Source organism: Etheostoma spectabile, chromosome 3 (assembly GCF_008692095.1).
Source record: "Etheostoma spectabile isolate EspeVRDwgs_2016 chromosome 3, UIUC_Espe_1.0, whole genome shotgun sequence".
Taxonomy (NCBI): Eukaryota; Metazoa; Chordata; class Actinopteri; order Perciformes; family Percidae; genus Etheostoma; species Etheostoma spectabile.
This window is the reverse complement of record NC_045735.1, coordinates 17,494,707-17,513,538: the sequence shown is the minus strand read 5'-3', so window position 1 is coordinate 17,513,538 and position 18,832 is coordinate 17,494,707. Positions and strand designations below refer to the sequence as shown.

Below are 18,832 nucleotides of genomic sequence, written 5' to 3'. Positions count from 1 at the left end.
GAGCACCATGTCAAGGGACCTTTAAGAGATTCAAGGTTTAGTTTTACAGAGAAGCAGGGAGAGCCGGACTGACAAAGCAACCAAAGGTCTTCAACTATTAACTTGTTGTCAACTAAAAACAGAGAAATCTATGACAAAAAAATTGTTTAAAATACTCAAATTGAGAATGTCTCCTTACCTGTTAACTAACTGCATGTTTCAATGTTTGACGTGTGACGTATAAAGCCTCAGCACCAACAACCCAAGCTGATATTAGCGAGTCAGACATACTCACACAACATACTTCCAGTACAGATGGACTCAGCGGATGACACCATCTGTGCACACGCCCTGCTTCTATATTCGTACATAATCATGAATCAGAATTACGTCCGTTGTTGATCACCATTCTTACCGAATATTTTGTGTTGGATGCCAGCTCCTCCCCCTCCCTCAGCCAGCTGATCATTGGTTTTGGATTTCCCTGGGCAGAGCAGCTAAGCACCGTGCTCCCCCCTTCCTTCGCCTCCACATACTGCGGCGGCGTCGCTGTAAATGAAGGTGGGGCTGTGGAGAAAGTACAAAAAAAAACCAGAATCATTACGTAAGTTATACTACAACAATAATCATGAAACTGCATTCAAATGCCCTGGCTGATGTTGTCTTCGGTCTGAGAAAATGTTTGTTTTCATACATATATATATATACCCTATAGCTCTATGGGTAGCAGTTTTGGTTGGTCCACCACTTTGGTCCAGACTGAAATATCTCAACAACTATTTAACCCTTGTGTTGTCCTCCTGGGTCAAAAACATTAACACAAAAAGATTTTAACAAAAGACTTGTGGACTATTCTGGCCTTCGATGTATCATATTAACGTTTTCTCGGCCCTTGGAAGCTTCAAATCTAAGTTTTAAGTATGAAACCTCCATGATTTAAAAATACAAACAGCAATAGTTGACCTTGTTGTGTCATCCGAGGTGACCTCTTACATTTTTTACGTACTTTCTATAATGATGGGAAAACGCTTTTTGGGCCACAGGGGATTTTTCTTGTTGTAGTACCGCTGTTGGCCAGCGGGACAATGTGGCAGTATTCAGCTCTTATCACAACCATGCAGCAAGACATCAAAGTGAACAGGGACCAGTTCCTTCCATGTTGCCGTTTATTCTTGAAAACCTACAGAAACCACTTTGCGGCATCACTGCGTTTCCACCTGATGTTTTTGAGCTTCGCTAACAGCCACAAGGGAGCTCTTCACCACTTACTGCAGGCCAATAAACCAGAGTTTCCACCAGCAGCTGCTTTCAGTGTTCCGACATAATATTTTGATTATAAATAGTGCCACAGTTTAGTTAAAGAGAAAAAAAAAAAAAAGCGCTGCTGTACAAATGGGTCACCGCTTGCCGCTGGGAGTGCTCCCGTGCTTCAGACTGCACACAAGCACCTGGCATGGAGTAAACAAATCGGCCAATTAGCACGTTCAGACATCTGCCTGTCCGTGTCCATGTCTCGCTCTCTAACACTCATTACAATACAGGGGATTAATGGAGATAAAATGCATGATTGGTTTAGGTATCGCTTGCTCGCGCGGCTGACAGGTCAACGCTACATTAAACGGATCATGATGCATCATTACATTTATCAACCTGCTTCACTAGGAGTTTCTGCTTTTGATCTAAAGACACTTCATTCATTCTCATTGGTAGATTTATTTAACTGCCAATACCTACAAGTCTGCGGGTTAAGATTTTAAGTAAAAGGTTATATTGTGTGTATATAAAGTGGCTGGAATAAGTTTACACACCCATGCTAAAGTTGATTAAATAGAGGAATAAAAAACATCTTTTGGAAATTGATCTAAATGCCTTAATTCAAAAAAAAATTGGAAAATCCAACCTTTTAAAGACATCAATTTTCTTTGTGAATGAATAATGTATTATTAATAAATAAAAAAAAGTTCTTCCTTAAAATACAGGGTGCATTAGTATGTAATACACCCCCCTATGTTAAAATACAGGGGGCATAAGTATACACCCCCCTATGTTAAAATACAGGGGGCATAATTATACACCCCCCTATGTTAAATTCCCATAGAGGCAGGCAGATTTTATTTTTAAAGGCCAGTTATTTCATGGATCAGGATAGTTCCCTTGCCCCCCCCCCCACATCATCACATACGCTTCACCATACCTAGAGATAGGCATGGTTTTTATTTCAGTTAGCTTAATAGCTGGTTTGATTTGCATTGAGAGATGATCTTATGGAAAGTTCCCCATGACAATATCTGCCAATTGTTTTTATTATTCTTTTATTTTTTTAACCTGAATAAATAAAAGGTTAAATGAAAAAATAACTAATTAAATAAAATTATGAAAATGTGTATAGTTTGGGGCTCCTTGACACATTTGAGATGTCAGAGATAGAACCCTCTCAAGCTCTCGGATGGCTTGAGGCCCCAGTAATGACCCCACCTGCTTCCACACAATTTATTTTAATGTCGGTAACCCTCCTGCTCTCTGCTCGCTTTTCTTTACACTCTACCCTTATTGGTTTCCCTTCACCTCATTTAGTTTGTTGACCTTATGCACAATACAGTCACATTACACTACTCAGGAAACAAAGGATGACACTCAAGATTTTGTTTCATTTATGTGGTCAGATTTACGTGGTGACCCTCAGGTGGGACCCGTCCCTCAGGTTGGGAAGCACTCGACTAAACTACCTAACTCTATATACAGTAATTGTCTACATCTCGACCAGCTCCAGCAGTAAAATGCATCGGTATTATTAACGTAAATGTATAATTATATGCAATACTAACTAAATGTGGCTGATAATAAGTAGACTTTTAAAAGCAGGATGTTTCCTTGTAAGGGAGTCATGTTTTTTACATTGTAGTACTTATTCATTTTAATGCAAATTCAGATTGTTCTCTAGGGATTGAGCATCAGTTGACAGGATATAGTTGGCACACATGGCGGTGAAAACAGCAGGTACATTTGTCAACCTGGGAGTTGTTTTCACACCATCAGGTACAGCTCGTTACAGAGGAAGTGTCACCGTGGCTGGGAAACCGGGGAGTTGATCACATTCTCGCCCTACTTACTGCAGCTCTTCATCAATTATATACATTAAAAGAGGCTTGAAGATCCTCCTCTTTGAAGGCTTACAGTACACGTGCCGTTATTTCCTCACTAACTTGTGCATCTGCATCCTTCCCTTGCTTGGGCTTTTTCTAGTCTCAGCTCCTAAGAGAATACGGATGCATGGAGTACACATTTTTCATTGATTTCACATCATGAGTCTCTAACGTGTAACGTGTGATTCAGTGTAAACGGTTGCTGTTTCCTCCATCTTCTGATGTCCGCATACTCAAGGTACTCCATAGAATCTGGATTATATTTTATAATTAAGAAGAGCAAGATCGGGGCTCTTACTGCCACACTCACATCCTATCTTTCTCTTTTGGCAAGATCAGACTACACAATATTTTTGTGTTTTGAGATGGTCACTGTCACATTAGGCAATCATAGTGCTATAAATCCTCGCTGTGACTAGGCCAACAGACACGGAAGATTACACATTGAATGCCAACCAATCTGGGATGGACTGTAGACACTGGCTTAAGATAATTTTGTAATTTTTTGTCCATTTTACCAACACATGGGTCCCTTTTGGGCTGACATTTGGGCCCATGTGAGCTATTTCCTAAAAATAGTCCACTTACTTAAATCTGCATCTTTAAACTAATGGCTAACAAGTGTGGTAGAACTCTTTTTAATGGAAATACTGACACACAAACTGAGACTACAAGAAGCGCAACTGGACAGAAAATGGGAAAAAATGGACTCCAGTGACAACACTGGACTAGAACAATAGTTAACAGAAACATTACTCTCCAAGGTTGTAAAATGAGAAGGCAATTCCCAAGCACGTTTCATTTTTTTCGTTTGCTAGTGTTTGTTGTTTCATTGGTGAATTTAATGTCAATACAGATTTAAGTGGGGGACAAAATCTGCATCTTTGGGTCCTACATGGGCCTGAGGATAATTGTTCAGATGTGCTCCATCTGTAGCCACAATGGGCCCATTAGTGACTGACAAGGACAGAGATGCATGAGGGATATATTGAGCTGGTGGACAAATGAGCTGGCATTTGGGCCCCGGTTGGGTCAACCAAATGGGTCCTAAATACCAGCCCATCACTAACCCAGTGACGCTGTGGCAGGGTCTGTGTTTTTAATTTTTCAGTGTGTCCATTAAAACCATGAATGCTGGTGCAATGGTGTTTTTTCCATTCCTGAAAAGCTTGCTGATGCTTGAAAGAGAAGCGAAAGGACAAGAGAGACAAGACTAGAAAGAGCAGAGGAGTAAAAGGAGGGAGGGCAGAGAGAGAGAGAGAGAGAGAGAGAGAGTGGACTTAGTGTCTTTTTTGGGCACAAGGCCTTGCCATCTGACACCTGCCACTGAGTGGGCACGAATTCCCTGTCCGCTTGGCAGGAAGTAAAGGCCAGCAAACAGGAACTCAAAGGAGGAGTGTATGCAAATACCAACAGCCAAAGGAAATGGGTGCCCTTAGTGTCTGTGTGGGGGCCAGACGAAAATGGCACCTGCTTCCCTTACAGACACCCATTTAGATGACAACAGTAGCATAAAGTCTTCATATGAATTCCCTTTTTGGATGTCGTGACTCTGAGACAACTGCTGCTTTTGGTATTTCCATGAATGTCTTTGTTTTTAATCAATTATGAGTCCGAGAACAAATCATTATTTGTACCAGTTAAACACTTCAACACCAAGTAGAGCAAGCTGACTGCATCTCAAAGCCAGACACAGGACATACATGAGGTCATGTAAAATGCCATCACTTAATATGCCAAATTGATTATGAAATTCAGAGATATTATTAGTGGTGCTACAACCCTACAACCCAAAGAGCTCAGTTTCTGTTGAAGGGCCTGACAGGAGTGGAAAGCAGAAAAAGAGGGAGGGAGGGAGGGAGGGAGGGAGGGAGAGAGGGAGGGAGGGAGCAGTTGAAGTTAAGAGTGACTACTGATGAGGAAAGCTACAGAGATTCAGTATGCCTACACAACAAGACATTGAGACACACACACACACACACACACACACACACACACACACACACACACACACACACACACACACACACACACACACACACACACACACACACACACACACACACACACACACACACACACCACACTCCAGAGAGTGTGCAGGTGATGGCAGAGTACAACCTATTCACTCTTCAACTACAACCAGCAGACAGGGATCTCATTGAGCGGCAGACTAACACATACAACGAGACGCCATCATGCCAACGTTGATGTAATGCGCTGTACACAGAACACAGTGAACACTGCAATTTCTCATGCATGCGCTGTACTAACACACAAACACACACTGAAGAAAACATTATGTTCTGCATTGATAATAACCGTGTATACACATCAGCATTTTTCATTCCAAAGTGATTATGCTGTGCAATGGACTTTATAAATGGTTCTTTACACAGTATTTCGCATGCAGCGCGTTGTAATCATTATTCAAATACGAGAATTGCATCCGTTGTAAAACGTATGCATGATCAAAATGAAAATGCATGAGTTTCACACGGCGCTAAAAATATACACGTGAATTAGTTTGACAGTTTGCTCGCAAAGTCTCTCTCTAACCACACAGAGGATTACAGCTCTGTGAAGTTAGAGACCTGTGAAGCTTTAACACAAGAAAATCACCGCTTTTGGCCTGAACCATTCTGATTGGCAAATAATCACCGGCTCATATTAACCAGTTCCAGAAAAGCCAACTAAGAAATGCCAGGAATACAACAAAATGAGACATACTACTTGAATTTGCTGCATTTACTTTACCGCATCTTTACTGCATCGTGCATTTACTCAGTTACATCCAATATTCTGCAAAATATATGAAGCAGCTTAATATAATCTAAAAAGCATTCCTCATGTGAAACAGATATAGGGCTTCAAAAAAATTAAACACAAAGGAGTCGTTGTCTCTGCAACAATGTGAAGACACACTTCACATCGGATTCTCTGAGCCACTGGGGCATTCCTGGGAAATGCTAAGGTGCGGATTTTTTTTTCCGCCCGGTCATCAGTTTGATCGCTCTCAGACTATCGCAGACGATCCCTGCCGGAACCGCCTTAAACAGGCCGCAATCAATTCTCTTCTAACCAGCCTCTCATCTCTTTTTTTTTTTTTTACACCATGGCCTTTTGAAAAGAATCTGCAGGAATGATCTGAAACAGTGTCTACTAACTACTCCTTCAAATGTGTCTGGTAAAAAAAAATATATGGAAAACCATAAACTGTCACCAGCAGATAACTGAACCAGTGAGTTAAGAACCAGAGAGTCTGAAGAGCTGCAATGTAGGATTAGTTTCTTCATTTTTAGGTAAAAACCACAAAAAGACAAAAGTAGTGGAATAGGGAGTGTGTCACTTTAGTATAAGTCCAGCAAGTATAAGAGGAGTTGGCACACAGAAACCAATCAGAATGCCTGACAGTTTATATGTTTGATAATTACCCCATACATATTATTTTTCTAAATATGTCAGGAAATAGTGAAAAAAAGGACAGTCCAAAGCGCACAAATAGTCAATGTACGGTGAAAAGCAGCACATTCTCGCATATGAGAAGCTGCTGAATATCTGATGTTTCAGGATTCCTGAAATGATTAGTCGATCATCAAAACAGTTTCCTTTCAGTCAAATAATCAATTAATCAACTAATTATTTCATCCTTTGTCGTTAAAACAGACATACAACTTTAAAGAATGATAGTACAGTCAAGGTTACAACCACTAAAACTAAAAGTAATTGAAGGATGCAGAAGTATATGTTAAAAACAGATGTTTAGATGTCTATGGTTATACCTGATGCTGATGAAATGAGATATTTTAATATCTCATTTTATTTTAATCAAAATGAAAAATGACTACCAACTCTACACAAAAAAGAACTTGAAATTACATTACAACACGTAAACATTTACGCTATCTGCCCAACATATATATATGCATATTGGACTATTGTTCCTCCTTATAATCAAATGCAATGGCTAAATAATGATATGCTTATCATCAGGTGTGTTGACACATCATTATTACCTGCGTTTGTACATTTTACCTTGTCCTCTAGGATTTTTTTTTTTTCATAAATCTTAATTGAGCTTAATAGAATTTAAATGACCCAGGTTTTGTATTTGTTTCTCTTCACACACACAAACACGTCCAGTCAGAGGACAGGCGCCCTGGGCGGGTGACTCACCATTGACTGTGAGGTGCACCCAGCTGCCGTTGTGGAAGGTGTCGTACTGTTGCTCCAGCATCAGGACCCTGCACTCGTACCAGCCCTGGTCCTCGGAGCGCACCGGGTCAATCTGTAGGGAGGCCTTCCCGTGCAGAGAGGCTCTACCTGGAGACAGAAGGGGATTCAAATTAAAAAAATAAATATATAGAAATGTGTCTTTTCCTGTGTTTCAAAACACCTAGCTTTGCTGTTTACCACAGATATCCACCATAGCAGCTGGGGGTTAAGCCCTTCACTTCAACCTTGTTTCTTCTTGCAGAATGAGACTCATTTATGTAATTTAATTTATGCACTGGGTTTGCATCAAATGTAGCTTCTAAGTCATGGTGTAAAAGACAAATAAATTACATTCTGCCACTGTATGCTATTAGGATTAAGTGCAACAGTATATGACTCATAAAGTCAGACTTTGAACTACTAGTTGTTAAAATAAAGACATGCACAAGCCTGTTTTGATGCACAAAGTCCAAGTCGGGTGTGACCATCAAATTCATTCTTATTCTTACTCATTGAGTGCAGCAGTCTGGAGGCTTTCCAAGCACTGAATGGACGGCAGGAAAACCAGTCTCTCACAGAGTAAATAGAGACAGACAATCTCTAACAGTTACTGCACCTTCATACCTACGGGGCAATTTAGAGCCTTCAATCAGCCGGACTTGCACGTCTTTGGACTATTGGAGGAAACACAAAACGGATCATGCTAAAGAGCATGCAGACTGCAATTTTTGGAAATGATTTAGCCTTTTGCTATGAGATAGATGATGACGATCGATAACACTCTCATGTTTGTACAGAGGATATCATCTAACTCTCGGCAAGAAAGCGAATAAGCATATTCCTCTAAATATTCCTCACAATATTTACGCATAAATGTGGCTTGAAATCAAACCAGCTACCTTCCAGTAATGGGATTTATGCATGAAACTACCTAGGAGCAATACCTACAGCTGAATTAAAATAAAGTATTTGGTGTCACTGTGGGAAAAGACCAGCCTCCCACATCAAAGAAATCATCTGTGCCTTTTAAAACTTCCTCATCCCCGCCACTTTTTTCTTCTTCAAGGCTGAGGATAAATTGGAATTCTAAAAGGAGGAAATCGCATGGGATGAGAGAAGTTCAGGAAACCAGGCATGGTGAGATCTTCAGCTGCTAAGCTGTCTGTCTCCAAGCCTCCAGCCCGCTGCTCACATGGCTGCCTCTAGCAGCCCAACAGACTAAAACATTCGCTTCTGCTGTCTGATGAGTGTTCGGAGACGCTCTTTCTAACTTTGATGTGTAGATGTTCTATAAGCACCGTTTCCTGGTTTTTCAAACTGTCAAGCAAATGTATTGAAGGGTGGGCTGAATTGCTATACCAGCACTGTATATAAAGGGAATCGATGGATAGATACCCCAACCCTGGGATATCCGCCATAGCTGGAGTAGAAAACTGACGTTTTTAGCAGAAAATCGATGCAGCAAAGAGGAGGAGAGACGAGCTGCAGTCTTGCAGACTTGTCTTTAAAAAGTCAAGTCTATTTTTTGCCCGGGCATTGAAGTGCTGAGTGGGGAGGGGTGGTGGCGTGAAGGGTGGGGATCAGCCTCAGCTCCCATTTGTCAAAGAGTGAGAGGGTGCTGCTGTAAACAGAGTTAACAGCAGTGTATCCACGTCAGGACCGCCCCCCCCCCCCCTGGGCATTAACCACTTACACAGTACAGGCTTCTCGCTCCTGTGAGAACAGATGAGCTAACACCTTGTTCAGATCACATCGCAAGCTTTGTCAAATAGGAAAGCTTTGAAGAGGAAACACTAAAGATCCAAGGTGACAAAGTGTGGTAGACTTTTTAAAAAAACAGAGATACAATTAAAAAAGGGAAAATATATAGTTGGGCAAAGTTAACGTGGGAGAAAATGGTCACCATCATTAACACAGTTAACTATGAACATCTAAAATGTACTGTAATCAAAAGTACTTAACCCTTGTGTTGTCCTGTCCCTTGTGTTGACATTTGACAATTGACATTTTTGTCCATTTTTCAGACTTTTTTTGTAGTTTTCACTAACACCACCTTACTAGTTTTATACTTGTTGTAATTCATGGTCAACAACCCTCATTTATATAGAAATATACCTAATATTTGAGTTTAAAAAGCAGAAATTCTGAATTATTTTGACTAATAGTTAAGATCAGAATGAAAGTGATTAATTGTATTTGCAAAGAGCGTTGTAAGCAATCCAATCCATTTTTTGTGGTAATTAGGTTAAAAAAAGAACCATATTTCAGATGTAGACGAAAGGAGTCAAATTTAACCCGAGGACAACAGGAGGGTTACGCTTTCTAAAGGGCTCCTCAGGTAGGACGGTATTGTGTTTGTGGAATTTATGTTTTGTATTTTGTTTAAAAAATAATTGATTTAAAAATTTTCAAAAACTGTTACGCACAAAAAGGTACTTAAGTCCTAAATTTTAATTTTTTCCTTGTGATAACAGCCTGGAAATCAAGACCAAAATCCGAAACATTAAAGGTCTGGCATCGAGTAATGAGAGTCGCCCATCTTGAGGGGCGGAACCAAGCGTGCATTTGAAAATCTCACTGTACGTAATTGGATAACACTACGACCAATCACAACAACACATGGGGTGACGTATGCAGAGCCCCATACGCTTAGCTACCAGCGGAGCTAACTGGTAGATGGGACTGTTGTCATCTGTTCAGCTCGCCTCTGGCCCAGTCTATATCAGATACACCGATGTGATTGGTGCAGCTCGCCTCTGGCCCCGCCTATATGAGATACACCGATGTGATTGGTGCAGCTCGCCTCTGGCCCCGCCTATATGAGATACACCGATGTGATTGGTGCAGCTCGCCTCTGGCCCCGCCTATATGAGATACACCGATGTGATTGGTGCAGCTCGCCTCTGGCCCTGCCTATATGAGATACACCGATGTGATTGGTGCAGCTCGCCTCTGGCCCTGCCTATATGAGATACACCGATGTGATTGGTGCGATATACTGATGTGATTGGTGCAGCTCGCCTCTGGCCCCGCCTATATGATATACACCGATGTGATTGGTGCGATATACTGATGTGATTGGTGCAGCTCGCCTCTGGCCCCGCCTATATGAGATACACCGATGTGATTGGTGCGATATACTGATGTGATTGGTTCAGCTCGCCTCTGGCCCCGCCTATATCAGATACACCGATGTGATTGGTGCAGCTCAGCTACGAAAGGTATAGTTAATGAGCAGCATTACTCAATGCCAGAGAAACTCGTTGAGAAAAATCAAATTGTGCTCTTTGGATTTCCAGGGTATTGTGATAATGGAGTTTGACACCATAAAAAGCCTTGACTTGTTATATCCTATCCACATGTTAAATGTGTTTTAAGTGTCAGAAACCACTCCCTGGTTCACTTATTACACACTCAGTCGGGTTCTGTACTCTATAGTGAGCAGTAAGCTAAGTATTTGGACGCTTATGAATCATTATTATTAACTCTCGTTATTTAATCGTAAGATAAAACACTGCATTTTGCATCATTATCCTGTAGCCTACTGTGTATATGTAAGAAAAGTGGAGCCCCTAAGAGGGCAATAATGTTTACATATACTGTACATATCCATATTATCCTTGTGCATCCAAGATATAGTTTTGTTTTCCAACAGCTTGTCCCAAAGCGGGACACTAAAATTTCACAAGCTGCACATCTGAATTATTGATTGCGTCGTTGCTTGAGTGGGCACAAAAATAGATGTTTTTAAATGTTCTAATTTCCATTTTGCTGCAGGAGACACTTTACAAGATAGATTTTAGTCTGCAAGGAGATATGTAGCCTACAAGTTCTCATTTTGCGTTAGATTAAATAGAAAATACACAGTTCTAATGAGGAATCTTGATTAGCATATTATGTAGAATATAGTGTTGGTGTCTAAAGTGAACAAAGGTAATGATCACTGACCTAGACAAAATTATTGACCCATAGATGGAATCACTAAAATCTGCATGGTCAACATATTTGGGATTTGTCCATTCTGTAAGTGCAGCATTCATGGATAATCTACTCTATTTTGGTAGCAGCTGTGTGATGGAATAATATCACATTGAGTCTGTTCACCAATTTCATTCGTACTAAGTGATCAAAATTCATGGGAATAGCCCAAATGAGCTCTGAGACTGCACGGACCCAAAGAGCATCTCATCAACTACAGGCCACTGTCGTTATCACACTGTCGCTACAGCGCATGCATTCCCCAGAACAAACTTTAATCTATGTAATGAGACCGGCCATATTCATCTTGCATCTGTTCGATGGTAATTCCTCAGCGGTGGACTTGACGCCAACATGGCCGAGGCCCAGTAGAGCCCGAGCGAGCACAGCGGCGTGTGATGCTGTTTTGGAACGCGCTGGTCGTTCATACCCTGCTGCCGGTCAGGAGGTTAAAGTAAGCAATGAAACGCTCCAGCAGCTGCAGTGTCTACAGTAGCCACTACAGAACAAAAATAGGAGGGGACATTAAGTCACTGCCATTAGTCGTATTTGCAGTGCTGACCCTGCTTGAAAAGCCCACAGGGAGTGATTTCAAAGAATTTATTATTATTCACACCGCTTTCACTAAAAACAAACCCTGAAAACCCTGTTACGTCCGGATTTAGGACACACACGGGAATTGAATCCTCCCAGCTTTTCGACGAGCCAAGCTTCGCCTTTATTTCGCAGCGCATTACCAGGTCGGGCCGGGGTGTTACTTGGTACTTGGTAACGAGGTGGGAACATGAAGGGATAATTCTGACCCCATTCTGACAGCTCGCCATCTTGTCACAGATGCTGAAGCAACATCAGAAAAAACAATTTCCTGTCGCGAGTCTGTGTGAAGGCAGTGGCAAACACATTGTCTGAGCCAGGAGGTTGTGAGCATATACAGTACTTTATTCATATATGCATAGCATCTTTCATTTTATTGTTTTGGATTTACGGCCCACAACTTTACTCTTTTGTTTAAGCCTCAATGCTCTCGTAGTGTCGCTTCATGGAGGTAATAATGTTAAGAGAGGCATTATTTCAATTTTATGATCATTTGGAGGCTGCAGTTTATGGTTCGGTTGAATTGTATTGCTTTATACTAACTAACATGTAGGGTTTTTTAATATACTGTATCGACTCGACACTATATGCTCTGTGGTGCATTGTCACTGAAGTGTGTAGAAAAGAATGTATGTACAATGCAGTCGGAAATTGCTGAGACACAGTTATTTCCTCTATTCACTTAGAGGCAGCAGATGCCCCTGCGCAGCCCCGCACGCCATGTTAGAACAAATAGAAGTGCAGTTCAAGGACCAGAATGCTTTGCAAAGGCAGCCAGGTCTTTTCTCTAAGAACTTAAAGGCCTCAGTGTACTGTGCCATGTTCTGTTCTTAAAGCCCAAACCGCTATAGAAAAATACTGAGGAAAAAACAGACTGGATCACGCTGAAATTGCAGGTCTTCTCAATGAAATAGGATTGGGAGGAACATGTACACAGCGCATTTGCACTGCAAAATATTTAACTAGTTGTCAGAAATGGCTCTGCTCTCAGCCAGAAGTTATAATTAGGTTCGCGGCGGTGTAAGGAAATCTATATGCTGTATAATCATTGAAATGTTTCCAGAATGATTTCAGTTTAAAGCCAAAATCTGTAATGCTTTTGAAGTGATATATCGTTACAATATCAGCTTTATGGACTCACAAAAGGTAGGTTAACCATGTTTGGAGACACGCTTCACACTCTACTGTTGTGGAAATATGGGTCCAGTTACATCTGCCAGGTAAACAATACAGATCCCATCCAACTTTAGTAAATAATAGGTGTTAATGTCATTTGTTTGGTCGATAACAACACTTACCGCGTAGACATGAGAGTGATATCAAACTTCACATCTTACTCTTGGCAAAAAAAAGGGACATTTTGGGAAAAAGTATATCTCCCAAAATGTAAAGCAATTCTTTTAAGTCTATAGAGTTGTTTCAACATTAACTGTGTTTCACATGTAACTCATGTGGAAAAATGTAGTTTAAAATGTCATATTATCCTTCTATGAGTGTACTGTGAAACTCTGGTTGTTAACTTTGTATCTGCTGCAGTGTCAAGTCCTGTGGATTTACTGTGCTTGGCAACTAAAAAGATGTTGATCCTGATTCAAAATTCATAAACTAAAGTTGTTGAATGTAATAATACGTTCTTATATTTTTAGGGCTGGATTACTTTGACATAGACAGACATCTTACCAGTGTACTCTGGATCCACATGAGGAGGGTAGAAGCGGAAGTTGATGAAGAAGGGAATAGGCACTCCAAACTTGAACCACTCCACCACATAGGGGGGCTGCTGGCCGTCCAGGGGAGGGGACACGTCACACCCCAGGATCACGCTCTCTCCGGCGCGCGCCGTCACAAACCGGGGCTCCTCTCTCACTCCGTGGGCACCTGAGAAGAAGACGCAGCAGCGGTTACCACTAACAAGGAATTTCATCTCCTAGGGCTGGAGTCTGGCATCCAAAAGAACAAGGTGCAGGTGTGTATTCTGCACAGAATTACGGCAGACAAAGCAGAAAAATGGCATCCCACCCAAGTCATCCAAGACTAATTTGCAAGCAATAATTAGGAGGCAATTAAAGAATATCGACTAAACTAGAGCTGCGAAGATTAATTGACAAATCCGCTTCAGTAATTTCTTAAGAAAAGAAATTCAAAATTCTCAGATTCCAGCTTCTGAAATGTGAATATTTTCTTGCTTTTTCATTCCGAATGCCATCAGTATCCTCAACCAAATCAATTGACAATCAAACTCAGCTGCTATTTTAATAAATTTAAGTATTATTTTTTATCCTGATATTTTTATTTTTAATATTTTACTCACTATGTTTGAGATGTCTGTATGTTTAATCTGTCCTGTAGGTCAGGTGGGCCAAAGAAAATGTCCACCCTGGTAGACAATAAAGATTTATCTATTTTATTCTATTCTATGACACTAAACTGAATATCTTTGAGTGGATAAAACAAGACATTTGAAGACCTCATCTTGGGCTTTGAGAAACCCCGATCTACATTTTTCATAATGTTCTGACATTTTATAGACCAAGCAACTAATCGATGAATCAACAGATGACTGAGTTGCAGCCCTTGACTAAACTACTGCACAATGGATTAAAACTACATTTTGCTTCAGATACGTTGAACACTCCTGGCCTACATTGAGATTCTAAAGGATCACCATGCACACGGGTAAACCCTATCGTCATCTGTCACCTGTGTGTGCTGGTGAGTGTTTTGTGGCTGTGCCATACTGTACTATAAATGAGCTGCCAAGGGGTTCCATTGATCATAGCTGGCTGCTGCTCAGATAAGCTTTACTATGAGCACCACCAGGCCTGGCGTTTAGCCACGACTGTCCAGGCACGCTGCCGAGCGTTGACCTATCAGATGACTGAAAGGTCGGCCTACCTGCCTCAGCGGAACGCTCACTCTGGGAATGGATTTTCTCCAGCTGCCACCCCCGCTTTCATTGAACCGGCTGCATCTCCGCCGTCAGAGCGAGCATGACTACCCGCCCTCGCCCAGGGGGAAAATCGCTTCAGGGATCAAGAGACATGCTGACGTATGACTCCAGAGAAACACCAGCTGCATAACTTAACGCTTTCATTAGCAGCATCATTTGCACGAGCTTGCCTTTTTACAAGAAGAGCTAATATGTTGGGACCTGGAGGTATCACGGGCTCGAGCAGCGCTGGTGTTACTGCTCCATGTTCCACTACCGTCACTGTATGAAATGAAAATGTTACATGATCTGTGGCTTTTTCAGCTGTGCACACTGCAATTAAAACCCAGACATTTCCACCCAGTTCTTCTGTCTGATTGGTAAAGCTATAACTCCACCCCTACAGGCCATATGCATCACTTAGTGATTGTGCCCAATGGGTTTAATCTGCATTATCCTGTGATAGAGTTAATCCACTTTATTCGTTTCAGCCAGCACACATTCTGGACTGAAACAGAGCAGATTTAATCAAATTGCACTTTTTTAAAGTGGAGATGTGGTGTGCCAGCCAGTTGCGGGAATCTGCTTTGCAACTGTGCCTGCTATCACCTGCTAACAGCTACTCTAAGCTACCCTGTCTGGCATTACATTGTATTTTTATATAGATTTTGAGCACGGAGAAATATATTTGGCAAGCACATGCATCACATTATACAAAAACTAAAATATATTCCATGCTCAATAATTGTATTTGTATTTTGCTGTTGTTCATAATAACCCCTCTCACGCAGTTTACCCATGTGCCCTCTCACAAACGCTGTAGCGTTAGTAGCGTTAGAATGAGGCACAAATACGTATAAGGCCATTAACCTGAGCTCTTATGAGTGACAAAACGAAAAAAATGACTCATTGAACCCGACATGACCATTTAGATCTCACAATTTCACTCTCCTCCTGTTTCTAAGTAACCTTTTCTGATATTCCAGTTTTCTATTTTTCATTCTTTTTCTTGTATGATGTTGTTTTAATCTTGTTTTCTGATGTCAAGCACTTTGGATACCTGCTGGTTGCTGTAAAGTGCTATATAAATAAATGTTGATTGATTGATTGATTGATTGATTGATTGATTGATTGATTGATTGATTGATTGACCAGCACGAGAATACAAAAAGCTGCATTAGCCTGAATGCTAATGAATACGATGCAAGTGTTAAGTGGCAAGTAAGAAATCTCATAGGGAAGCTGATGGACAACTACAAGGCCCAGACAAGCTGAGCATCAAAGAAAGAACAAAACGTCATGTACTAATTTGGAGCAGCTAAATCATGCCAGTAGTTAAGCAGCATTTGTCATTAAGGTTAAACTGAGGGTCAGTGTTTGATGAAGCCCGGTGTAGCGTGTCAACATGCATAAAAATTGCTGAGAGTGGATGAGAGGGGAGTCGATGGTTGCAGAGAGCATCTGTGGGCATGCCGCTCTGCTCTGCAGTCTGTACAAAACGTGACCTTTTAACGCTAAACCTCTGAAGAAACCTGTCCCATCCAGCTATAAGCAAAACAAAATTGCAGCCTCATTTATAACGCTTTTAAAAACGATTACAAGAACCACCTTCCACACCACTGAAGTCCACTGAAGTTTGTCAGCTACTCTCTAGTAACATGTGTGTGGTCCAGGTAGCTTTGCATAAATAATGGTTGTCAAAAGGCTACTTTTATACTTTAAGTAAATTTCCAAGTCTGTACTTTGTTACTTTTACTTGAGTAAAGAAGTTAAAAGTAGTTACTACTTCTGCTTTTACCAGAGTATTTTTTAACACATGTATCTGTACATCTACTTAAGTACCACAAGTGAGTACTTTTGCCATCTCTGGTGAAGAGGCATGTGCAAGACAAGTTCACTACTGAGTCAGTGAACGCCGACGTGGTTGCCTTAAAGACTGGTTCAACACAGTCCGAGATAACTGATGTGGAATTTGAGGACACAAACATGTGCAACTGACCACCGGGGTTGGATAACAAATGAAAGCAGAGACTTTATGGGCACTATCTCGCACCCGGCCGACACAAAAGCCCGCCACAAGAGGAGTGAGCAGGTGGATTCTAGGCCCATTGTAATCTTGAGGCAGTGGAAAGTGACAAACAAAAACCTGGTCTAAAGTTAATAGCGCGGCATTTTATTGTTATTTTAACAGCGCATTAGTAAAATGCGCCTAGACTTATGACTTACAAATCTGGACCTGGTGGGTATTGACAGACGGTGGAGCGCGGAGTCGACGCGCAGCGGAGCTGATCCGCAGACGTTCTGCAAACGGTGGAAATTAGGAGTTACGCACTCACACACACACGGAAAAGATTACAAATAAAAAATATCCGCAAATTAACAAATCTCCATCATAATGGCAATACGCCAAGGTATAAAACGCGCCTGGTTGTTGAAGGGAATGGGAGATGACACTCACTCACTCTCTGACTGGTTTATTGTATGTTTTGCACAAAACACACCTATGAAACAGTGAAAACACTAAGTACCTTTTGAACCATGCACCCGGCTCACGGACCCTTTTTTCCGGAGTCAAACTAGCAAAAAGGGGATTTGGGCACGCCCTAAACGCACCTGCGCCATGCGCATAGATCATTAAAATATGTCCCTATGCGTCTCTTGCTTTTACTAGTGGGTCTGGCACTTATGACTTTCAGGGGAAAAAAGGGATCAGGCTACCATCTGTAATCAAAGACACTGGATACATTGTTTGGTTTGAGTAAGTAGAGTCACTTGACATGAAGGGCCAGCTCAAGCTATGTGGCACAACTGTGCACGCTGCTGAAATCCAGTGTTTCCTCTGCAGGCGGTTCAGGTAGCACTAGTTTAGAGGCTCGGGATTCTGGCTGGCAGTACCTTTTGGACCCTGGTGGTAGCGGGGGCAAGTCTTAGACAGAGAACACACTTTAAAAGGCTTGAGATAATACATTAGAGGTGCTAATAATTCTCCAATTCCTTTATGGGATCCTCATGAGGGGACAATCAGCAGAGGTTTGGTCACCGCATTTGCCTTTTTCATTTCCTTAATGGAGACACGGTGACCCTGTCGGCTTTATGGGGGCTTATTCAGGGGGAAATATTTATGCTCTCAACAACGCATAAATGTGATCCAAGCATCCATGCTTAAGATCTTCCAAATAAACCGCACTGTAGATATAGAGGGATCAATAGAGTAAAGAGATGATGGCAATTCCTGATTGGTTTCGCACTGTAAATGTCAACTGAAGCTGAAGCCCACAGAGGGAGGAATCTGTTGAGTAAGATCGGCATAAATCAAACAGCTCATAAATCCAAGAGGCCAATATGTTTTATGTATCTATACTTGGCACATAGTGGATTTACTGTTGTGATCATGAATTCATGAAGGCTAACAATTCAGTCAGCTGTCAGATAAATCTCTATATGGCAGGCAGTTCATATACAAAATAAAGATACATTCCTCATTGTATTACAGGTTAAACAGGCAGCGCCACAGGGAGTTTGATTATTATTTTCTCGATCATTGGTGTTATAGTTGGTTTAAAAAAAAAGCCTGTTACAATTTTCTGAAGCTTAAGGGGATGTCTTTAAATAACTTGTAACTTGTTTCCAAAAAACAGTACAAAACCCAAAGATATTCAATTAATTGTCAGGCAAGATTGAGAGCTTTTTGCCTCTAAATTTCTCAGATTGTACGATTTGAATTCCTTTTGAGAGATAAAACTCACAAATTTCACAAAAAGCGTAACTTTTTTTTTCTTCAAACCTCTTCCATTGAGCATCCTGTGAACCCCTTCTTGTGAATATTTTCAATTTCTTTCATTACTGTGTCTTGTATATAACTATGTCAAGGCCTCATGGGCCAACAAGACACCATCATTTAATAAAAGCCAGGACCAGAGTGCTGCGTGTACATTTCCAAAACAACAGAGACAGTCCAAAAATAAAAGGAGCAACTTCATAAGCATCTCACAAT

General features: G+C 41.2%; 1 protein-coding gene across 4 annotated transcripts in view; it reads right to left on the bottom strand.

The window, feature by feature from the left end:
* The window catches only part of igsf9ba (immunoglobulin superfamily, member 9Ba), a 70,357-nt gene that overhangs the window by 35,573 nt on the left and 15,952 nt on the right, over positions 1–18,832 (bottom strand). For all 4 annotated transcript variants that reach the window (XR_004329395.1, XM_032508508.1, XM_032508501.1 and 1 more), the window contains exons 2-4: positions 13,590–13,787; positions 7,299–7,445; positions 395–546 (exon numbers count right to left, since the gene is read on the bottom strand). Coding sequence is in view for 3 of the 4 variants with exons in the window: in XM_032508508.1 (XP_032364399.1) it covers positions 395–546; positions 7,299–7,445; positions 13,590–13,787 (497 nt within the window). In the remaining variant the exon portion in view is untranslated. The remainder of the gene's footprint in view (positions 1–394; positions 547–7,298; positions 7,446–13,589; positions 13,788–18,832) is intronic.